Below are 25,969 nucleotides of genomic sequence, written 5' to 3'. Positions count from 1 at the left end.
TTTGCACTATACACATCCAGCAGTTATTCTTTCATATTCATTCTTTCTTTTATTTGCAGCATAACAATACAATTCTTTGGGGTTGTCTTTAGCTTGTAGAGCCAGTTTTTTTTCATATTCAGACAACTTTCTCTACATCAGTTGTGACTATTCTAGCAGGATGCTTATAGTTTTCATAACGGACATCATTCTTATGCACACGGTAATCCTGCCACATCATCAGTTACTTACGAATCTCTTGCTTAAAGATCACACATCCATTTGATTCCAATCCTATTTATTCTTTGAACTCTCAGGATACATTCTGATACTGCATCATTTAAGTGTTTTTTAAACAATTCCCATGCACTATCGATATTCTTCCCATCCAGCAATAGATACCATTCTGCTGAACTGAGTATACTCCTCAGTTGATTATAATTTCCTGCTTTGTAATTCAGCATGGAACATTCATAAACTTAGCCATTTTCCAAGTGAGTATGCATGATCACCAACTAGAGGCAGAATAGTTATGTTTTTAACTGAAACACCCTCTGACACTATAATAAAATCTCACACTCTTTGATCTCAAGCACCTTCTGTGACATGATGCTTGAGGAAGTTGTCTCACAACAGTTCAATAAATTCAGTTTCGTTCTTCTCATGAGATTTTACTGCTATCCAATCAATATTTGAATAATTAAAGACCGGGATAATTTGGATAATTGGATAATTTGTTATAGACCTGGTAATGTGGATGGTGGTGATAGTAAAATGTATAGTCAAATAAGTCAAGCAAATAAGAAAAGAGTGATCATTATAGGTGGTTTTAATTATGACAATATAGACTGGAATGATGAGATAGCAACTGTAAGTAAAGAAAATGAGTTTCTTGAGTTTCTGAGGGATAACTACCTCAGACAGTATGTAACAGAGGGCACACGAGGATTAAGGGTCTTGGATTTGGTCATCTCATCAGAGGATGTAATTATCAATGAGGTGTCAAATCATCCACCAATTGGTGAAAGTGACCATGAGGTGATTACCTGGGTGGTTGCCAGCAGTGCAAGGATCCCTGTGAAAAAAGGGTATATGTGGAACTACAAAGGGGGGGGGGTGATTATGAAGAGCTCAGGAGACAGCTTACAGGTGTAGCATGGAATGAGGAGTTAGCTGGAAAAGAGATCAATGCAGCTTGGGGGATTTTCAAAAACTACTTAGTAGAAGCAATGTCCAAATGTAAACCATTGGTGAGAAGGTTAAATAAGGTAGGTGTGAGATGGATGAATAAAGAGATTAAGCATGCAATACAGAGAAAAAAGGCATTGCGGAGGCAGCATAAGAGAAGTGGAAGTAACCAATTTCATGAGGTCTACAAAGACCAAGCAAGGAGGGTGACTTGGTTGGTGGGAGTAGCTAAAGAGAGGTATGAACAGCAGTTAGCTAATGAAGCCAAAAAGAATCCTAGGGAGTTCTTTCGATATGTAGCCAGCAAAAGAAAGAATGATTATGGAAGGATGACATTGATTGGAGAAAATGGTATAAAGACAGCTGTTGCAGAATGTGTGGTGGAGATACTTAATGAGCAGTTCATAAAGATCTTTCAATCTTGTGAATGTGACTTCATGGAGAGATTAAGAGCAGTTGATGATGGGGAGGAGAGACTGACTGTAAGTGAGCAAGAGGTGTTTGGGGAATTGAGTAAACTAGATGTAAATAAGGCTGTGGGACTTGATAATATATCACCACGTATTCTGAAGGAATGTGCCAGAGAGTTGACACCTGCCTTATCATATTTTTTTAATATGAGTCTTGCACTTGGTCAAGTTCCTAAAGAGTGGAAGAAGGGCAAGATTGTGCCACTTCATAAAGGAGGTGATCGAACTCAAGCATCAAACTATAGGCCTATCTGTGTGTCAGGTGTTGTGGTTAAATTGTTGGAGAAGTTTGTGAGAACTAGGATCCAGAGTTGGGTTGACAACAATGGTATAATCTTTGATGGACAGCATGGATTTGCTAAAGGGAGGTCATGTTTTAGTAATCTACTTACTTATTACAATAAAGTGACTGCTTCCTTGGACAGAGGAGAAGGATACACAGTAATATACTTGGATTTCGCAAAAGCTTTTGATAGAGTACCTCATGATAAGTTGACAGTCAAACTAGAGCAGATAGGGTTGGATATTAGATTAGTGGATTGGATTGGAGACTGGCTATCTGATAGGTATCAACAAGTTGTGTATCAGGGTGCAATATCCAGGAAAAGGAAAGTCACTAGTGGAGTGCCTCAGGGGTCTGTTTTAGGGCCATTACTATTTAATAACTTGTATATTAATGATATTGGCAAAGATTTGGATGGCGATATTCAGTTGTTTGCAGATGATGCAAAGTTGGGACGAACCATAAAGAGTAGTGAAGATGTTGTGGCCTTGCAAGAAGACTTGAATAAATTGAGTGATTGGGCAAGCAAATGGGGATGTGAGTTCAATGTTGCAAAATGTAAAGTTTTAAAATTTGGAAAACAAAGATGGGATGCAGAATTTATGCTTGGTGAGAATATATTGTTGGAAGTAGAGGAAATAAGAGATCTGGGGGTGATAGTGGATAAGGATCTAAAATTTAGGGGACACATCGCCAAATTTGTGAAGACAACACAAAGACTTCTGGGAATGATGCGGAGGACACTGACGTGTAGAAGTAGGGAGATTCTTGTTCCATTGTATAAGGCTTTGATTAGGCCACACATGGACTATTGTGCCCAGATTTAGTCACCTGGTTTTCAGAAGGATGAAGAGATGTTGGAAAGGGTCCAAAGGCGACTGACTAAGGTAGTTTCTGACCTCTGGAATGTCGAGTATGAGGAAAGATTGAAAAGATGTAATTTGCAGAGTCTAGTGGAGAGAAGGAAGAGGGGAGATATGATAGAGACCTACAAGTTGGTAAGGGGTTGTTATAGGATTAATGGTGGAGAAGTTCTACAGAGAATAGTGGGAGATCAGGGGAGAACCAGAGGTCATCCCTGGAAACTGTATAAAGTGAGTAGGGGAGTGAGAGGCAGGTTTTTTTCGTGCAGAGTTGTGAGTGATTGGAATGCCTTGCCTGAGAGTGTGGTGTCTGCAAGAAGTTTGAATGTGTTTAAGACACGGTACGATGAGATGTGTGTGAGATAAAAGGACCTCCTAGATGAGTCTTTGACTCCATGAGGTCTTGTTTAATAATAATAATAATAAAGTCTCCCATTATGTGATTACTCTTTTTTTGTGCCCATCATCTGTATTTGGTGATGCCTTTCTTCACCATTAGCAACTGTATCCACCATGTCTGTAACAATACCCACTATGTAACTGAACATGTTAGATTCCACCTCACACCAGACAGCCTCAAATTCACTGCCATATGAAATACTGTTACTAGTACTACAATCATAGGTCTCAACATTAACTGGATTCAAGTCATCTGATATCATTAGCAGTATGCCCCCCCCCCCTCCTATCCTGTCTATTCTTCCTAAAAATATTGTAATCTTTACACTCAACACAAGTTAGCATATCTGATTCTGATAGCCAGGTCTCATTAATGCTTACAATCTGAATTCCCAACATATTGACCAAGGGAACAAATTCTATTCCCTTGTTTCTGACACTCCTACCATTCATGTATCGACATAATAATCTACCTGTATGTTCTTTTGTATACTCTTGTCTACAGTCTGCATGACACAATTGGATAACTTGGAGATCTTTACTCTTCTCTAGTGCCTTATAAATGTAGATATCTGAATTGATGTGTCTGAATCAGATGAACACAAAGTTGAAATCGCAATTTCCTCATAATCATTTCCATGATAATACCCATTCTCGTCATTAGCATAATTATATAACACTACTGCTCTTACTCGTATTCTCATCATTCCTTCAATATAATTTATTTCCCTGACTCTCTGTGTTAAGTCTTATACCAGTTATTAGTTTTTCAAAACTCCTGATACCAAACACATTCAGGTGTAGGCCATCCCTCTTATACGAAAAAACTCACATCCATTCTTCTGCACAGCCTACGCATTAAATCATTGGCCATCATAGCCCTTCTTCTTAATTCATTTTTATCATATCGAGGTAATATACTTGCTATTTTCACCATCTCATTGTTACCTCTTCCAACAACCCTTTCATATCCTCTCTCATACTAAACTTATCACTAGTTAAGTCTTTAGTATCTACTACAATTAAGATTTTGTTTACTTTTCTTTTCTGTTTTAAATTGCTTGCATTAAAGTTTTAATTTCTACTTCTGGAAAACTTGAAGCTATAACTCGCTTATCAACAGCATGTTTTATGATACAGTCACCATACCAAATAATATCCTTCTTTTTACAAATAACGTTACTTACTTACTTACCTGATTTTCATCACTTACTGACTTACCTGATTCCACATTTCGTTGTTTCTTAGTTAATTCATTTTCAATAATCTCTTAACATCTCCAATAACTTCCCTAGTGGGGTAAGCATTCTTCTTCTTGACTTCCCTGCTCTTCTTAATGTTATGTTTCTTGTGCATTTTTGGTGCCATTTTAAACTATATTTATTATTGCAATATCTTAAAAAAATGTTATGAAACACTAAATATACGAAAATCTACACTACTTTTCTAAGAAAAAAACACAATAAATCAGATAAAAATCATCAATTTTGCAAGAGCACTAAATTCACTGGCCAATGACAATGTAGCCTCGAACCCAATATGTTAGCTGAAATGTGTGAAGAGAAAGGAATGCAGTTTGTTAATGTGTGAAATGAGTCTGAAGGAAGAATTGAACTATATAAGAGATAGGACTGCATTTGAATGGTTTTGGTGTGAGTAATTTGGAGAGACTGCTGCTGAAAGGGGAGAGTAATGTGTTCAGAGAATGAATATGAGCAAGTAAGAAGTGATGAGAAAGAGCAAGAAAATAATGAAGAAGATATTGAAGTGGTGGTGATTATGAATGAAGATGTGGGCAGCAGAAGTGTAGAGAATAGACCAAAAGGGAAGAGAATGACCTGAGATGTAGGGAAAACAGATGGGTTTGTAGAAAGTTCTGGGATGAGAAGGAGAAAAAGAAATGGCTCAAGGAAAGTATGGAGAAATCACTTCTAATAAATGGTATCAGTGAAACTTGTCACAGATCCAGAATGAGCTGTTATGTTTGTATACAAATGCTAGAAGAATCAGAAACAAGGGAAATGAAATGTTTGCATTAATTGAGTTCATTCACCCAAAAATTGTTCGAATGAGCGAGGCATGATTGCATGAGGATGACATCCTGACAGGAATAGAGATGGAAGGGTGTGATATTTTTTGTGAATATAGAAAATGCAAAAAGGGAGGCAGAGTGCTATTGATGATAGGAAAAACAGTTATGTCCATAACATATAGGGATGCAATGGGGAATGGTGGCAGTGGTTTGGAGGCAGTATGGTGTGAAATAGAGGTGAATAGAATGAAATACTAGTTAAATGTTCCTAAAGACCAGGTAATGTAAAAGGTAGTGACCATGAAATATGTAAGCATATTAGCCAAGCAAATGAGAAAAGGCATTATGGGAGATTTTAATAATGGCAATATAGATTGGGATGAAGCGATAGCAACTAGAAGTAAAGAAAACGAGTTTCTTGAGTTTTTGAAGGACAACTACTTAAGGCAGTATGTAACAGAGGGCACACAATGATTAAGGGTCTTGGACTCATCAAAGGATGTTATTATTAATCACTCTCCAGTTGGTGAGAGTGACCATGAAATGAATACCTGGGTGGTTCCCAGCAATGTGAGGACTTCTGTGAGGAAAGGGTGTATATGGAACTACAAGTCTGTTGAGTATGAAAAACTCAGGAGACAGCTTGCAGCTGTAGCATGGAATAAGGAGTTGGCTGGAAAGAAGATCAATGCAGCTTGGGTGATATTCAAGAAGTAGAAGAAATGGCTAAATGTATTCCAATTAGGCATGCAATACAGAGAAAAAGTCATTGTGGAGGCAACATAAAAGGAGTGGCAATAATCAATTCCAAGAGGAATAAAAGAACAGGCAAGGAGGGTGACTGAGTCAGTAAGGGTAGCAAAAGTTCAGTATGAGCAGCAGTTAGATAATAAAGCTAAAAAGAATCTCACAGAATTCTTTTAATATGTAGCCAGCAGAATAAGAATGATTATGGTAGGATGGCAGTGATTTGAGAAAATGGTATAATGACAAGAACTGAGGAGGATATATAGTTGAGAGTAGTGGATGAAGATGAGGAAATACTGTGAGTGAGAAAGAGGTATATGGAGAATTAATCAAACTTGATATTAATAAGGCTGTGTGACTTGAAAATTTATCACCACGTATTTTGAAGGAAAATCCTGGGGAGTTGACATCTTCCTTGACATATTTGTTTAATATGAGTCTTACATTAGATTAAGTTCCAAAGGAGTAGAAGGAAGGCAAGATTGTGCTGCTTCATAAAGGAGATGACAGAACCCAAGCATCAAATTATATGCCAGAGTGTGTGTGTGTCAGGCATTGTAATTTAATGTTGGAAAAGTTGGTAAGAATTAGGATCCAGAATTGGGTTGAAAATGATGGTATTATCTTTGATTGACAGCATGGATTTGCTAAATAGAGGTCATGTATTAGTAATCTACTTTATATTACAATAAGGTTACAGCCGGATTGGACGTGGGAGAGCGATACACATAGACTTTTGATTAAAATAATTAAAATAGTTGATAAATTACTTCATGATAAGTTGATAGTCAAACTACCAACTTATGATGCAGATGGGCTTGATTATTAGACTAGTACATTAGACTGGCTGTCTGAGTTGTGTATGGGGGATTAATATCTCAGAATAGGAAAGTCAATAGTGGTGTGCCTAAGGGTCTGTTTTAGGACCATTGCTGATTAAGCTGTGTATTAATGATATTGGAGAAGATATGAATGGAGATATATAGCAATTTGCATATGATGCAAAGTTAGAATGAACTACGAGGAGTAGAGCAGATGTTGTGGCCTTACAAAAAGATTTGAATAGACTGAGTGAATGGGCAAAGAAGGGAGGATGCCAGTTCATTGATGCAAAATGTAATGTTTTAAAATTTGGAAAACAAAGATGGGATGGAGAATTTACTCTTGATGGGATATATTGTTGGAGGTGAAAGAAATAAGAGATCTTGGGGTGATGGTGGATAAGGATATGAAATTTAGAAGACATATTGCCAAAATTGTGAGGAAAACGCAATGAATTCTCGGAATGACGTAGAGGACACTGACTTGTAGAAGTAAGGAGATTCTGGTTCCATTGTATAAAGCTTTGATTAGGTCATATAAGGATCACTGTGCACAGATTTGGTCACCTGTTTTTCAAAAAATGAAGAGATGTCAGAAAGAGGTCAGAGGCAATTGACAAAAATAGTTTCTAATCTCTGGAATGTTGAATATGAAGAAAGGTTGAGATGATGCAATTTGCAGAGTCTAGCAGACAGGAGGACGAGGGTTGATATAATAGAGGCGTACAAGTTGGTAAGGGGTTGTTATAGGATTAATGTTGAAAAAGTTTTTCACATAAAATGGTGAAAGATTGGGGGAGAACAAGAGGTCATTCCTGGAAGTTATAGAAAGAAAGTGTGAGCAAGAGAGTGAGGAGAAAGTTTTTTTTTTTTGCATGGAGAGTTGTGAATAATTGGAATGCATTGCCTGAGAGCATGGTATGATGAGTGCATGTATGTATGTATGACAAAACAGACTTCACATATGAGAGTGACTTCATGAGAATCTTAAGATAATAATGATGAACATATAGGGTATTACTTACTGCTGGAGAAACTTGTTTTGTTATTGAGCTGACTCTGATTGCAAAAAGTGGGACAGTTAAAACTGAACCTTGTGGGACTCCCTCTTTCATGGTAATGTGCTGGGAGAAAAAAAAAAGTGCTCACCACTCAGACTCAGAAGATTTGGTTAGATAAGAAGTTCTATAATAAGTTTAGTTTAATCCTTTATCTAAGTGTGAGCAAACAAAGTTTGCGCATGAAAATATCTTCAAGACTGAGCTAAGGTGGTGCAAAAACACCTTTTGTCCTGAAGATACTTTCAGGTGCAAACTTTGTTTGCTCACACTTGGATAAAGGATTAGACTAAACTTATTATAGAGTCTAACCAAGTGAAAAATAAACTCTTAAGAAGTTCTGGAAAGAAAAACAGGAACATTGCCTTTAAGACCCAAAATTATGTGGGTCCTTCAGTATTTCAATTCTCCAATCACTGTTGTTTGCTTTTTCCATATCATTGACAGTAAATGCTCGCACTTTAAGAATGCATCTTTAATGAATGCCTCCACCTGGGCTAGATGATCAGTAGCAGAATGATATTTTTCCACCAGATTATGTTCTGGGAAAAAAGGTTGTTTCTCTCCAGAAATCATAAAAGATAACAGTTAATTATTTTTCCAGAATCTTGTATAAGCAGCTGGTCAAGGCAATTAGACAGTAGTTATTTGGGAATTCTGGATCCTTCCCTGGCTTAGGAAAGGCAACAATTATAATCGCCTTTGGCCAGGTATCCAGAAATATACTCTCACAGAAGATTCTGTTGTAAAGGAGCAATAGCTGATCCATGATTGATGTTGAGAGATGTTTTATCATTTTGTAATGGATATTATCTGGTCCAAAAGCAGTTCGATGGCACTTAAAGCAGCTTTAATTTCTTCTTAATGAATGACAGGTTGTATCGTTTGATAAGATTTGAAGAAATGAGAATTTGTTGTTTTACTGCTTTGCATTTTTGGAAAAGGAACTCATTGGGGGAGAGCTGTTGCTGATTTGTTTGCAAAAGTATTTCCCTGAGTGTGTCCACAATTTCTGTTGGGTCAGCAACTGTGCCACCATTATATTCTTTGATGGAGCTGGTGGATGGTATATCTTCTTTTCATTTTCTGGATTTTTTCCTTCTACTTGTTTGTTGTTGGTGGATCTTGATATAGAAGACATACATTGAATGCAGGATTACTTCTTGTTCTGATGAAGGATGTATCTTGCTTGGCCTAAGAATGTTAACAATTGAAAGTGATTAGGTTTGTTGTTGTGGGGTACTTCTGGAAAATACCCCAAGCTTTCTTCTTTGGCTGTTGTGCAATAGGAAAACAGAAACTGGCTGGATGTTTTTGTATATGCAGTTCTGGTTGCTCCTGTAATATATTCTGTTACATGTTTCACTGATAGGATATGAACTGACCACTGTGGAGCCAAATTCTGCTAATGAAGAAAAAAGTGCTATAGGCAGATTGCTTGATTTTCCACTGATATCCATGATCTAGTAGTATATGGTTGCCAATGCAGAAAAGTGGGTATAATGGGAAAGTGATTGCTTCCAAATAGGTGGTCATCCATTTTCCGCTTAAACAGTGGGAAAAGGGAGGGTGAACAGAAAGTTCAGTGAATGGCAATGAATGTTCAGGTAGGCATGTGTTAGTGTTGCATCCTGTGTTTCAGTAGAAGAGATTGTTGTTGCCAAGCATACACTCTTCCTCTAATGTTTGTTCAGGCACTACTCCATGGAGTGTTGTCTCCATTTAAATCCCCTATTAAAAGTAAGGGGGATGGTAGATACAGCATACTGTTATTATATTTCTGACTGGGTCTGATAGCAATTGCTGCTACTTTGGTGTTAATCTGGATTTGCTGGAAGGGTTGTCTGCAAAGATGGTGACTCCTCTGCAGGCAGGTTCATCTCCCGTCCTCTCCTTACATCACTTGGCCTTCAGGTATGCTTTCTGCAAGCAGAACATACTGGTTTATACTTCTGCAAGGGAGCCTGGATGTTGTCTATGTTTTGTCAGAATCCATGACAATTTCATTCAAGTAATGTTTCCATTATTTCTTTTTTGGTGGTATCATCTGGCTTCCAATTGAGAAGTATTGTTTTCATTAGTCTTTGATATTTTCTTTTTTGAGGATTGTTGATGGCCAGTATCCATTATTTCTTCTTTTGGAAAAACATCCAGGTTTGTCAAATTCAATTCCCTCTAGGGCACTTGGTGTTTTAACTTTTATTTTTCTGAGGGAGGGAGCAGAGGCATCCATTCTACAAGTTGATGGGCCAACCAATAAAGAGTCTGGAGGCATATCTTTGTATTTTCATGTAGTGGGATGATTTTTGCATGTTCTTCAGGAGAGAGTCCAGAATGATTTTTCTCTTCCATATGCTTAAAGAAGATAGTGAGCAAGTAATTGTCTTCGGGGATGTTGCTGCAAGAAGGTAAGATGAACAAACAGGTTTGGAACCGTATTGACACTTTCTTTACAGTTACCTTCTCAGTGTAAGAGGCAGTTTAGCAAATGTTGTTGCTGTTGTTGTGATATACTGCCTCTTAGCCTTTTGATATAGATTTGTTACTCTGTTTTTACGGGCACAGATAGCAGAGGAATAACAGGCAGTTTGAAAATGACCTATTCTGACATTGACACTTGGTCCTAGAGCTCAGAGCATATCTCTTCATCAGAAACATCAAGGATGCCCCACCGATATTACTCTTCTAGAAAAGTTTAAAGTTTTGTGTGTGTGGGGGGGGTAATTTTAACTGGTATTACCATGACAGATGCTGCATGGAGTAATTTTTCTGATTGTATGACTGTAGCTGCTTTGATAAGGATATCTCCATAACAAAGTTTCTTTAGAGATTTTGGATATCCTGCTATACTCTGGATGAAGAAGGGTGGCATTTTACCAACTGGACATTCACTCCTTGAATGTAGGATTAAGAACAGTGGTGTATTTACTGCAGCTTTTTGATCTCTTTTGAACCTTATTTTGATTTTCTGTTGATAATAATATACTTTCTGTTCCTGTTGAGCTTGCTGAACTCCTGATAAACAAGATGAAGTAGTAGTATTCATTCTTAGGAGAAGTTGGATTCAGCACCTGAGCTCCCAATCAATTACTGAGCCACAAATCGAAACCCAATCTCTGGAAAGCAATGACAGCACTTGGGAGTTTCAGATCTACCATGAATGCTACGAACATCTCAGCATGCTTTTTTCAGTCCTGTCCCCAGACCATGGGGAACAGGAGACTTACCCTTGACCCTTACAGGAAAGCCAACTAGTCGAGTAATCATCAGTCAGGCTATTCAGGAATACCCATCCTGCCACAGCAGAGGCCAAAGTACTGCAAGACTACTAGGATCTTCCTTTCTGGATGTCCACAGGATGCACCACAAGGCAAACACGGCAAGCATGTTAGATCCAATGGCAGTCTGGAAGATAGGATAGTATAAAAGACTGAGAAGAAGTAAGCTAAGAATACAGGAAGAAAAGCAAAGAAAAAGGAGGAAGAATGAAAAAAGCCATCAGTATCATTACTGGAAGGTCCTATCCACCACAAACGGGTACCTCACATGGAGAAACCATAAATGATATATTTCATTGTATCCTTCAAGCATCATCAAATTACATTTGTGGTTAATGATATCACAAAATACAATTTAGTCAACTATGTTCCAAACTGTCAGCCCATTCCCATTCATATAGTACTTGAGTGGACACCTGAGCAAACTTTCTGACACAAGAAAACTCTCTTGACACTTAAAATCATCTAATAATAATAACATATAAAATACAATTCTACATCATTTTTGTTTTACCTTCTGCTTTACAAGAACCATCATTGCCAGGTACTCTTATATATCCAGGAGAACATGCACATGTATGATTCCCAGATTTTTTGGCAAAACACACTTGAGAGCAGATTCCAAACTGGCATGGTCCAATTTCTAAAAAAGGATTTGCCTTTAATTAGTATAATAATAAAAGAAAATTTTTATCTCAATTATAAATCAGTATGCTATTAAATATTTACTGAAAATGAAAAGCATAATTTATTACAAACTAGCCTTTGTCATTTATCTCATTTAAATAATGATAAAAAGAAAATCCTGTTGCCAAGTAGACAAACTGAAAATTATATACTGAAATAACTGAAAGTAATAGCAATATTATCACATAGGGAGTATTATTACTCATGCTTTGTGATTTTTAGATTAGAACTGCTTAGCAAACTCATTTTAAACACATATTTTAGAAATATTTCTAATCTAGAATATTTTTAAAAATGATAGAGCTTTAACTTTTCTCTCTGAACAACTACAGAATAAAGTTTTATCTTCACCAATAATTGAAATATCTGTCATGACAGTATTATTCAGTTTTAATCTTTAAAAATAAGAGGCCTTCTTCAGATTTATATATTCTACGTATTCCGTATGTAAGGGGTGCTTAAGGGTCAAAACTGTATAACTGAGAGGAGACCTCCACATAGCCTTTAAATGAATGCGGAGAACCGACCAGGGCTTCTGACATAATGTCCAATCCTCACCTTCTCGTGGTGCACCCTGTTGGGTATCTACCGGGATACTGAACGAACGAGGATGGGCTGGCAATTTGGGATTTAGCCGACCAAAATGTATTCCTATTGGTTAAACCAAAATACAAAATAATGGTACAACATGACAAAATTTCATGCCGGCTGGGGTGTCGCCCGGCTAAACAAGGCCCCCATTGTTTTTGCCAGGGAACCAGGGTGAAAAGAGAAAAGTCAGCTACTGGAACAAATCTAAAAACACATCCCAACTCAACATAACCAGAGTTAAAGATCGGTACTATCAACATAAGAAGCCTGAATGGCAAAGAAATGGAGCTAGCGGAGGATTTAGATAAGTACCAGATCGACATAATAGGGGTGAAACAAAAAAGACAAAAACTGGTGAGATCTTTCTGAGCAATAAATACAAAATGTTATATTCAGGCAATGACAATCAAGGAAAAGAAGGAGTAGCCATAGTATTCAACACAAAATACGATGCTCATCTTCTTGAATGGCAGGCAGTGATAAGTAGAGTGATTTGGGCAAATATCAGAATGGTGAACTGGACAATGAGACTTATTTGTGCCGATGGTCCCACAGAAGGTTCTACTAAGGTAGAAGTGGAGGAATTTTTGGAAGCTCTAGAGAAAGCTACTGACACAATGAAAAAGGAAAAGTTGGGTCTTGTTGGGGATCTAAATAGCAGAGTAGGAAGTAATTGTCAGACATACAAAAATGTTTTGGGAAAATTTGGAGAAAAGAGCAAACTAATAATAACGGCAAATACCTGTTGGATTTCTGCTGAGGACATGGACTGGTTATTACTAACACCATGATCCAACATAAAAATGTGCACAAATTCACATGGAGAGAAGAGGCTAGGAATAAGAAAAGTCTCATATGACTATGTCTCATTGATTATTGTTAATAGCGATGTTTTCTCCCTGGTGCAGGACACCAGAGTGTACATAGGATTTGAAATTGGAAGCAATCACTATTTAGTCTTGAGCAGAATAAAATTGAATTTCATAATGAAAAGAATGACATGTAAGAAAGTTTTAAAGCGAATAAAAGTTGAGCAGCTCTCAGATGTGAACTGTAGACTAAAATACACAAAAATTATTGAAGGAAAAATGAGACAGTTTGAGAACTGGAACCAAACCTTGGAGATTTAGTGGCAAGTCTTGAAGAAAGCCCTGATTGATTCAGCTAGAGAGGCATGTGGTGAAGTTGTCTGCAAGGATAGAAAAATTGGAACTCCATGGTGGACACAGGAAATTAAAGAGGCAGTGAAGGAAAAGAAGAAAGCATATCAAAAGTTCCTGGCAAATAAGTCAGCTTGTGCTCTTAGAGAATACAGAGACAAATGTAAGAAAGCTAAACAGTGTGTAAAACTAGCTAAACAAAAGTCATGGGAGGACTTTCACAAGAATATAGAAAATAAATATCAAGAAGGCGGCAAAATATTCTGGAGGTTGTTGAAGAAGCTTAGGAATGAAGGAAAGAGTGCTGTAAAAGGAGTTAGAGATGATAAAGGTGACATGAAAACAGGAGAAAAAGATATCCTTGAAGTATGGAGTAATTACTTTGAAAATCTGCTAAATGAAACAAGCAGTGATGACAGCACAGTAATAAAAAACACTGACCAGGCATGCAGTCAGGAATACATATCCATACTTGAAATAGAAAAAGCCATCAAAGGCTTGAAATTTGGAAAGGCAGCAGGAGTAGATGATATTCGACCAGAAATGCTGAAGTATGGTGGTATCAGAGTCTTACAGTGGCTGCACTGCATAGTTCAGAAAGTCTGGACAGAGGGATGAATTCCCGATGATTGGAGTAGAGCTCTCATAGTACCTATATATAAAAAGAGAAATAAAACTGAATGTGAGAATTACAGAGGTATATCCCTACTGAGTGTTCCTTGTAAGATATATGCAAGTATACTTGAGAAACAGTTGAGAAGAATTGTGGAAGAAAAGCTTGGTGAAGAACAAGCTGGATTCAGGTCAAATAGAGGCTGTCAGGATCAGATCTTCACTTTAAGACAAATAGTTGAAAAGTCATGGGAATATAACAAAGATCTGTATTTAAGTTTTGTAGAGCTGGAAAAAACATATGACAAGGTGCCAAGAGAGAAGCTATTCAATACGCTCCAGTTATATAGTGTGAATGGGACATTATATCAAGCAATACTTAGTCTTTATTTGAGTTGTAATTCAGCAGTTAGAATTGAAGGAAGTACAGGAAGATGGTTTAATGTTAAATCTGGTGTGAGACAAGGATGTTCATTATCCCCTCTGTTATTCATTATCTATATGGATCACATTATGAAGGAAAGTGGTATTGAACATGATATCAAAATTGGAGATGTTAATGTCAGCTCTTTGCTTTATGCGGATGATGTTATACTTCTAATTAAATCCGCTAAAAGTCTGCAAGATTCTCTGACTAAATTGAATTACTGTTGTAATAGATATGGTATGAAGGTCAGCAATAAAAAGACAAAGACAAAGACAATAAAAATAGGCAGAATGATTGAAAATGTCAACTGTGTTGTGAATGGAGAACCTGTGGAATGAGTAAAACATTTCAGCTACTTAGGGAGAATTTTTACTGAAGATGGTAAATTAAATATAGAAATAGACAACAGAATCAGCAAAGCTGGTATGGTAGGAAGTCAATTGACTAAATTCATATGGAATAAGATAGAAATTAGTCGGAACATTAAATTGGCTGTATACAAGACAGTGTTCAAACCAGTTTTAACTTATGGATCTGAGAGCTGGGTCAGAAGTAAAACACTTGACCAAAGACTAGAGACCACAGATATGAGAGTCCTGAGAAAGATTAGAGGCGTGACCAGATGACATCAATGGCAATATCATATTAAAAACGAGAATATTAGGAAAGAACTTGACATTGTCAGCATCCAGGAATGCGTTAGCAGAACTAATCTCAGGGGATATGGTCACTTAAAAAGAATGGGTGAGGAAAGATTAGCAAAACAAGTGTTCTCAGCCAGGAAAACGACCCAGAGGAAGACCAAGATATAGGTGGATTGATACGGTACAAAGTGCCTTAGACGATAGAAATATAAGATCTGGTAATGCTGGAGTCTTGACAAGTAACAGACTGATTTGGAGGAAAATTGTAGATAGGAAGTTAGTAATGATGTCAATTTTTCATGTACTACTATCATATCCTATACACCACTTGAGGGTACATGGCAGGAATTTGATGATGATGTCGTATTCAGTATTAATAGAAAATCTTTCAGATTTATTTATAATCCTTTATCTTCCAATTCTCATTTAAAAAAATCCTGTTGAATATCAACATACCATATGAGACTTCACAGCGCTTGATAATGAGTTGCACTGCTTTCTGAAAGTATTCACATGTACACAACAGTTGTTATGTACATAACAGTTTCACGTGAGCATAATTAGTTCCCCTTCTAAGGGTACGAAAAACAACGTGGAAAGTAAATTTTGAGGTAATATAAACAGATTTGTTATACAACTTTACTCCATGAAAGCAAAAGGATAAGTTCATGCTATTGCTGAAATGTAATAAGTGTTGATCTTGTACTTGAAAATCCTCTAATTCCATGTCTCCATTGACATTAAAAACAGCAGAATTTTTCATCCATCAAAAGTTTGTTCATCCAAGATGTGTTCAGTCTGCTGATTAGAGCTTATAGGTAATCAGCATGCTATTCCTCTCCTGAATTCCATAAGGATAAGTTTTAATGTCTACAGATATGTGTGTTCATGGAACCAGTTTGCCTGTTTTGAGGGAGAAAAATCAAAGTTCCAAGGGGAAAAAACCCTCCACCGCCATATAAGACTGGTTATCTTACTGTTAATTCAAAAGCCCTTGTAAAGGGTCCTCACATCACAGGATTCAAACTCAACCAGAGCTCAGTATGAAACTATCTGAGTTACAGAGGAAGATGCTGAATTTCAGCAGTACTAACTAATGTTAAAACTGAAGTACCACATTCTGCTCAAGCAATAACAATGAATTCTTATTACAAGTGGTTTCGGAAGGACTGGTTATAGACCTAAAAGTGAACTGCTGTGTTTATTTACAAATGGCAGAAGTGTCAGAAATAAGCAAGATAAAATAGTTTCACTGATTGAGTTTATTCGCCCCAAAATCATTTGGAATAAGTGAAACAAGATTGAATGAAGATATCATGACAGGAATAGAAATGGAAGCATACGGTATTTTGTGAGAGGATAGAAAGGACAAAAAAAGAGAAGAGTGCTGCTGACAATAGCAGGAGAATTATGTCCATATAATTCTATCAATATGCTGCAAGTAAAAGAAAGAATGAATATGAAAGAATAACTCTTCTAAATCCAGATGGAGTGAGGGTTACAGATGCAGAAGAGGTTGTTCAGTTAATGAATGCCAATTTTTGATAAAAGCTATAAAACTACAAAGAAGGGAATTAAAACCAACTGAGAAGTATACTGAGTTCAGTGGAATGGGAAGCATTTAAACAATACTAAAATGATGCGATATCAGAATGTGTTCCGAGAATTCGAAAAATAAATAGAGTAGGAGTCAAATGGATGTGTAATCTTATTAAGTAAGAGATTCGTAAGAAAAGGATGATGTGGAAGGAATACAGTTTGCATAAGGATGATGTTTGTTATGAACATTATAAGCAGCAGGTTAGAATAGTCACAACTGTTGTACGGAAAGCAAAGTCTGATTATGAAAAGAAACTGGCTCTGCATGCGAAAGACAACACACAAGAATTGCTGCAAGTAAAAGAAAGAATGAATATGAAAGAATAACTCTTCTAAATCCAGATGGCATGAGGGTTACAGATGCAGAAGAGGTTGTTCAGTTAATGAGTGGCCATTTCATTAAAAGCTATCAACCTGGTGAATGCAACATTGAGCTCACTGTTACCTCTTCACTAGATGAAGAAATGCAAGTGTGTGAGGCTGAGGTATTAGAGCTGTTGCAGAAACTGAATAAGAATTCAGCAATAGGGACTGATGGAATATCAGCATGTGTGCTAAAAGAGTGTTCAGCTGAACTGGCCATTCCTTTGACTAGGATGTTTAATATGAGTCGCAGAACAGGGGAGATTCTGCAGGAATGGAAGGAATGTATGGTAATTCCGTTGCACAAGGGTGGTGCAAAGACCGATGTATCCAACTATCGACCAATTAGTATCTCAGGAGTGGTGGTGAAGATTTTGGAAAAATTGGTTAGGGCCCACATTCAGAAATGGGTTGACAGTGAATCTCTACTTTGCAATGAACGACATGGGTTTACTAAGGGAAGGTCATGTTTTAGTAACTTGCTCACATTCTATAACAATGTCACCACTGAACTAGACAAGGGGAATGGATACACCATGATACTTTTCGATTTTGCTAAGGCTTTTGACAGAATACAGCATGGCAGACTGCAGCATAAATTGAAGAAAATGGGTTTGGGTTATACAATATTAGCATGGATAAGAGGATTGCTGACTGACAGATATCAAAAAGTGGAATACGGGAGATCCGAGTCTGCAAGGTTTAAGGTAACAAGTGGTGTACCACAAGGATCAGTGTTTGGTCCACTGTTATTGAATCTGTACATTAATGATATTGGGAAGGATTTGACAAGTGACATACAGTAATTTGCTGATGATGCAAAGATAGGTAGTGTAATTAGGCATGCTGCTGATATGCAGTCTTTGCAGAATGATTTGAATAGGATGGAATTGTGGGCATGGGAAAATGGTTGTCAGTTCAATGTCAGTAAATGTAAAGTCATTCACTTCGGCATGATTAGATATCTAATGTCATATTATATTTGTGGGATTAGGCTAGAAGAAACTAATGAGGTTAGGGATCCTGGAGTGTTAGTAGATAGGAAGTTGAAGTTTAGGGACCATGTGGCAAGATTCCAAATACAACTCAAAAGATAATTGCAATGCTGAAAAGAATGTTCACATGTAAAGATATGGATGTTATTTTGCCTCTTTACAAGGCCTTGATAAGACCTCACTTGGACTATTGTGCACAGGTCTGGTCTCCTGGTTTCCATTGTGATTCTGATATATTGTTGAGAGTACAAAGGGGAGTGTTAAAAATGATATCAGGATTCTGGAATACTGATTATGAAGACAGATCGAGAATTTGTAGACTGCAGACACTAGCAAACAGGAAAAAGTGGGGGTGATATGACTGAGACTTACAAACTTCTGAAAGGGTCATACAGGATTTCAATTGATGGAGTATTTCAATTTATGGAGGGTAGGGAAAGGACGAGAGGGCATCCTTGGAAGCTGAGAATGAAGGCTGCCATGAAGGGTGTGAGGTCTACATTTTTCTCTCAGAGGATGGTGTGTGATTGGAATGGATTGCCATTGGATGTTGTGAGTGCAAGCAGTGTGAATGAATTCAAGAATAAATATGATAGTTGGTGTGTGTAGTATGTGGCCTCCCTCAATGAGTCTCTGATCCCTGGAGGTCTCTCTTAATAATAATAATAATGATTGACATGAAAGAGGGAAATAGTGACAATGGTTATGAGGTAGTGTGGTGTGAGGTGGTAGTTGGCAGGAAGACATATTTAGTTGGATGTTGCTATAGGCCAGGGAATGTGGAGGGTGGTGATGAAGACGTATAAACAACTTGGGTTAGTGAACAAAGGAAGGGTGATTGTTATGGGCGATTTAAATTATGCTGGTAGACATTGGAATTAAGAGATAGCATTTGGGAAATAAGGAAAACGATTTCTTGAGTTATTGAGAACAGAATGTAAAGGAGATCACGCAATGATAAAGAGTTTTAGATCTGATAATTTCATCAGAGGAAATAATTGTGAGTGAGTTATTGAATTTTACTCCAACTGGAGAGACGGATCATGAAGTGATCACCTGCGTTGCGACTAGCCAAATGCAGACTTCTGTGGAATATATATATATATATATATATATATATATATATACACACACACACACACACACACACACACACACACACACACACACACACACACACACACACACACACACACACACATACACACACAGTAAAACCCCATTTTTACGTTCCCGGAATTTGCGTTTTCCTGCCATTTACGTCATTTTCCGTTGATCCCATCTTAAGTCCTATTCTTACGATGTATTGTTTTCCTGTCATTAACAACTTCATGTGGACGTAATTTTCTGTGATTTGCGTTTTTTTCTCTGGTGGCAATACTGATTTTCGAATTGATTTCTGCGGAAATCTGCACATTTCTGTTCCCAGATGGCATTGCTTTCAGCTGTAGTTTCGTTTCTGCCATCACGGTGACTTGCACGCTTGCAGCAGTGATGTAGTAATGAGTGATACCGCGATTTTTCAATCACAGTACGAATTGATATTGCAGAATTTCTGCTACATAATTTAGCATATGATAGATGCTTTCAAGTTGTGAAGGTGGATTATCCATATTAGTAACATGGAGAAAAAAAGACAGAAAATGTGTTTCGGTAGAAGAAAAGATGGCAATTCTGTGACGTGTAGATTGGCATGCCGGAACACGTATGCATTTAGCAAAAGATCTTGGACTCTCCGTGCACACTTTGAACACGATAATAAAAAAACAGGTCAAGCATTGAACTCAATGCAAAGCAATCTGGTGCTATGTCATAAAAAAAAAAAAAACTATTTAAAGATTTTTTTAAATAGATAAATGTAAGTAATTGTAAATTCATTTATTTTCAGTTATTAAATTTTGTAATCTAGTATGTAGACTCACATACTAGCAGTAAGTCATCTTTTAGCCTTTTTTTAAATGTTTTTTTATATTTCCTGCTATTTATATATATATAGGATATATGTAGAAGTACAAGGCTGGAGATTATGACAAGCTTAGAGGACAAGTTGGAGCTATAGCATGAAATGAGGAGTTGAGCGGTAAGAAAATAAATGCTGCCTGGGAACTGACAAAGAAATACTGGAAATTATAAATGTGTGAATGTATTCTGAAGGTCAAAAGGTTGAATAAGGTAGGTATAAAATGGATGAATGAGAAGGTTAAGCATGAAATCTGGAAGAAGAAGAAGGCAATTTGTAGGCAGTACAAGATGAATAATGGTTACATGAAAAATATAAAGAGCAAGCCAGGAGAAGGGTTAGTAAGAACAACAAAAGTACAGAATGAGCAGAAATTAGCAAATCAGGTGAAGAAAAACCCTAGACAGTTTTTTTAGATATGTGGCAAGTAGAAGGAAGAAGGACTATGGTAAAATAATGTTAATGGATGAAAAGAGTAGAATGGTAACTGCAGCTGAAAACATCGTTGAGATATTCAGTGATCAATTCATAATGGTGTTTCATCCTCATTAGGGTGAAATAATGAGAAACTCAAGTAAAGAGGACATAGGAGAGGGTGACTTAGTTGTGAGCAAGCAGGAAATATTTGAGGAAATAAATAACCATATGATAAGCTGTTAAATAAACTGAAATGAATGGGATTGGATAACAGATTTCTGAGATGGATCAGTGAATGTCAGAAAGGTATCAGAAATTTCTATATCGGGATGCAGTATCCCAAAAGAGGAATGTCACTAGTGGTGAGCTGCGGGGGTCAGTTTTGGGACCATTGTTGCTTGTATATTAATGATACTGAGATGGGTGTAACTGGTGATATGCAGCTGTTTCTAGATGATGCAAAATCTGCTTAACAAAATAGTTAAGTAGATGCTATTGCCTTACAGTAGGATTTGAATCGATTGCATGGATGGATGGATAGGTAGGTGGAATTATCAGTTCACTGTTGAAAAATACAAGTTTTTGAAATTTGGTAAGCAATGATGGGATGTAAAGTATGCACTTAGTTGAGAAACTTTAATGGAGGTAGAGGAGATGAGAAATCTGGGAGTGGTGGTGGATTAAGACCTGAAATTCAGGGACCACACTGCACAAATTGTGAAGATGTCACATTGGATAATGGCAATGATGCACAGAGCACTGATGTGCAGAAACAAAGAGGTTATGATGAAATTGTATAAGGCTTTGATCAGGCCTTATACAAGGGTTGTTCGATAAGTCCGTGCAAAAATGAAGTAAACATAATTTTTTTGGGACAAACATTTTTTATTTTTCAACATAGTCTCCTTTGAGATCTATACAGTTAGTCCAATGATGCTTGAGTTTTTTGATCTCGTCCATATAGTATGATTTGTTTCAGCAATCACCTCATCGTTTGATGAAAATCTCTTTCCTGCCAACCATTTTTTCATGTTTGGAAACAGATAGTAGTCTGAGGGAGTCAAATCTGGAGAGTAGGGGAGGATGCAAAACGACTTTGTAGCGTAAATCGAACAATTTGCGGTCACAATTGCAAAAGAGTGAGCGGGTGCATTGTCATGGTGAAAAAGAATCTTCTTTTTCACGAAGTGTGGTCATTTTTCGTTTAGTTCATTATTTAAACGATCCAGCAAAGACGCATAATATACTCATGTAATTGTTTTGCCCTTTTCCAAGAAGTCTATGAAGATTATGCCACGAGCATCCCAGATAATGGTGGCCATAACCTTTCCTGCTAAAAGAACACTTTTCGCTTTCTTTGGTGCAGATTCCCCACATGCAACCCATTGTTTTGATTGTTCCTTGGTCTCAGGCTGATAGTGATGAATTACGAAACGATGTAAAAATTCCTTTGGATTCCATTGAAACAGCTTCAAGCTGTCCTTGCAACAGTTCACATGTTGATACTTTTGATCCAGTGTGAGCAAATGTGGCACCAATTTTGCAGATAGTTTGCTCACGTCAATGTTCATGTAAAATATCATGTACGCAGTCATTTGAGATGTCCACAGCTTTAGCAATTTCACGCACCTTCACATTTCTATCATCCATCATCATATCATTAATTTTTTCAATAATTTCTGGAGTAATGACCTCAACAGGGCATCCAGAACGTTCACTATCACTTGTGCTCATATGGCCACTTTGAAAGTTACTAAACCATTTAGAAACAAATCTAATCGAAGATGAGGACTCACCACAATGTTTATCAAGCTTAGGCTTTGGTTTCCTGAGCCGTTTTGCCTTTCAAAAAGTAATATTTAATCGCTACATGAAATTCTGTCTCATCCATTTTTCCGAAATCATGGAACTTGATCGATTCAAATGAATGCCAAACACAGAGTAATAGATCTATTTGCCTGAAACTTAGTGTGTGATCCTCCAACAGTTGCTAGCAACTAAGAATAACCTTGATATGTACTGGTGGTGCCATCTCTTCGATTTTGCACGGACTTATCGAACAGCCCTCGTATGGATTATTGTACAGAGATTTGGTCACCAGGTTTTCATGGTGATGAGAAGATTTACAATAGTGGTCAGTTCTCTTTGGAATGTGAATTATGATGATAGATTGAGATTATGCAAATTGCAAAGCCTCGAGAATAAGAGAGGGAGATATGACTGAGACATATAAATTAGTCTGTGGTTGTTATCAGGTTGACATGGAGGTAATTTTTGATAAAACTAGAGAGGTGATGTAGAACAAGAGGCTATCCCCGAAAACTGTATAAGGCAGATATGAGCGAGGAACGGGGGGTGAGGAGCAGATTCTTTGCATGGAGAGTGCTTGGTAAGTGAAATGCACTGTGAATGTAATCACAATGATTCACTTGAGGGCACAGATGGTTGAGATTTATGTGATAGTGTTTACCTCCCACAATGAGTCTCTGACTCCATAGAAGGCAGATTTTAATAACAATAATTATTGCATGGGTACCTCTATGGAGTTTAAAGACTAACAACAGGAAGTCCAAAATATCAACACAAAATCCATCATTCCACTTCTTCAACTTATCAACTCACAAAGCACTCACAATAGATTCCAGTAACCCATTCCACTCTCTCTTGCAATTTTTGTTTTTTTTGTTTGTTCCTTTAGAAAGTTAGTGCTTTATGGTATGTTAGTGTAGATTTTTGCATTGTTTGAGTATTTAATGTTTCATAACATTTTTATTAAAATACTGAAATATTAAACATAATTTAAAATGGTGCAAAAATGCTTAAGAAACATAACGATAAGAAGAATAGTGAAGTACAGAACAAAGAAGCCTACCCTGCTAAGTAGGTAAACAAAGATATTGAGAAGGATATTGAAAATGATTTCACCTCCAAAATTGCAAACTTCATGCCGTCTGGGGCGTCGCCCAGTTAAACATGGCCCCTGTTGTTTTCACCAGGGAAACAGGGTGAACAGTGAAAAGTCAGCTACTAGAACAAATCCTAAAATACACCCCAACTCAATATCACCAGAATTGAAGATTGGTACTATCAACATAAGAAGCATGAATGGAAAAGAAATGGAGCTAGCTGAGGAATTAGATAAGTACCAGATCGACATAATAGGGGTGACTGAAACAAAAAAGACAAAAACTGGTGAGATCTTTCTGAGCAATAAATACAAAATGTTATATTCAGGCAATGACAATCAAGAAAAAGAAGGAGTAGCTATAGTATTCAACACTAAATACGAGGCTAATCTTCTTGAATAGCAGGCAATTTCAAGTAAAGTGATGTGGGCAAAGAGACTTATTTGTGTCTATGGTTCCACAGAGAGTTCTCCTAAGGCAGAAGTGGTGGAATTTTTTAAGGCTTCAGTTAAAGCAACTGATACAATGAAAAATGAAAAGTTGTTCCTTGTTGGGGATCTAAATAGCAGAGTAGGAAATGATTGTCAGACATACAAAAATATATTGGGAAAATTTGGAGAAAAGAGCAAAGCCAATAATAATTGCAAATACTTGTTGGATTTCAGCTCAGGACATGGACTGGTTATTACTAACATCATGTTCCAATATAAAAATGTGCACAAATTCACATGGAGAGAAGAGGCAAGGAATAAGAAAAGTCTCATCGACTATGTTATTATTGATGGTGATGTTTTCTCCCTGGTGCAGGACACCAGAGCATACAGAGGATTTGAAATTGGAAGCGATCACTATTTAGTCTTGAGCAGGATAAAATTGAATTTCATATTGAAAAGAATAACATGTAAGAAAGTTTTAAAACGAATTAAAGTTAGCAGCTCTCAGATGTGAACTGTAGAATAAAATATACAAAGATTATTCAAGAAAAAATGAAAGAGTTTGAGAACAGGAATCAAACCTTGGAGATTCAGTGGCAAGCTCTGAAGAAAACATTGATTGATTCTGCCAGAGAGGCATGTGGTGAGGCTGTCTGCAAGGATAGAAAAATCAGAACTCCCAGTGGACACAGGAAGTTAAAGAGGCAGTGAAGGAAAAGAAGAAAGCATATCAAATTAAGTCAGCTTGTGCTCTTAGAGAATACAGAGACAAATGTAAGAAAGCTAAACACTGTGTAAAACTAGCTAAACAAAAGTCATGGGAGGACTTTGGCAAGAACATAGAAAATAAATATCAAGAATGTGGCAAGATATTCTGGAGGTTGTTGAAGAAATGGAGGAAAGAGTGCTGTAAAAGGAGTTAGAGATGATAAAGGTGATATGAAAACTGGAGAAAAAGATTTCCGTGAAGTATAGAGTACTTACTTAAAAAAATTGCTAAATGAAACTAGCAGTGATGACAGCACAGTGATAGAAAACAGTGACCAGGCATGCAATCAGGAATACCTATCCATGGTTGAAGTAGAAAAAGCCATCAAAAGTCTGAAATATGGAAAGGCAGCTGGAGTAGATGATATTAGACCAGAAATGCTCAAGTTTTACAGTGGTTAAACTGCATAGTTCAGAGGGCCTGGCCAGAAGGATGAATTCCAGATGATTGGAATAGAGCTCTCAATAGTACCCATATATAAAAAGGGAAATAACGCTGATTGTGAGAGTTACAGAGGTATTTCTCTACTGAGCGTTCCTGGTAAGATTTATGCCTGTATACTTGAGAAACGGTTGAGAAGAATTGTGGAAGAGAAGTGATGAGGAAAGTGATGAGAAGTGGTGAGAAACAAGTTGGATATCAGGCCAAATAGAGGCTGTCAGGATCAGATCTTAACTTTACGACAAATAGTTGAAAAGTCATGGGAATATAACAAAGATCTGTATTTAAGTTTTATAAAGCTGGAAAAAAACATATGACAAGGTGCCAAGAGAGAAGCTATTCAATACACTGCAGTTATATGGTGTCAGTGGATCATTATGTCAAGCAATACTTGGTCTTTATTTGAGTTGTAACTCAGCAGTTAGAATTGAAGGAAGTACAGGAAGATGGTTTAATGTTAAATCTGGTGTCAGACAAGGATGTACATTATCACCTCTGTTATTCATTATCTACATGGATTACATTATGAAGGAAAGTGGAATTAAACCTGATATCATTGGAGATGTTAATGTCAGCTCCTTGCTTTATGAGGATGATGTTATACTTCTAAATAGGTCCGCTACAATTCTGCAAGATTCCCTGACTAAATTGAATAACTGTTATGATAAATATGGTACGAAGGTCAGCAATAACAAGACAAAGATAATGAAAATAGGCAGAAGCATTGAAAATATCAGCTGCATTGTGAATGGAGAACCTATAGAACAAGTAAAACATTTCAGCTACTTAGGCATGATTTTTAGTGAAGAAGGTAAATTAAATATGGAAATAGACAACAAAATAAAC

The 25,969-nt window shown here is 37.0% G+C and overlaps 1 protein-coding gene across 1 annotated transcript in view; it reads right to left on the bottom strand.

Moving 5' to 3' along the window:
- LRP1 (LDL receptor protein 1) overlaps positions 1-25,969 on the bottom strand; it is a 1,646,373-nt gene that overhangs the window by 394,830 nt on the left and 1,225,574 nt on the right. Inside the window, exon 74 of the mRNA XM_090402369.1 lies at positions 11,633-11,761. Within this exon, the coding sequence (XP_090258495.1) occupies positions 11,633-11,761 (129 nt within the window). The remainder of the gene's footprint in view (positions 1-11,632; positions 11,762-25,969) is intronic.

Source organism: Typopeltis vanoorti, chromosome 2 (assembly GCF_054136105.1).
Source record: "Typopeltis vanoorti isolate ZY-2024b chromosome 2, IOZ_Tvanoo_1.0, whole genome shotgun sequence".
NCBI classification, from domain to species: Eukaryota; Metazoa; Arthropoda; class Arachnida; order Uropygi; family Thelyphonidae; genus Typopeltis; species Typopeltis vanoorti.
Note: the sequence above shows the minus strand (reverse complement) of the source record. Positions and strands in the feature narration are given on the sequence as shown.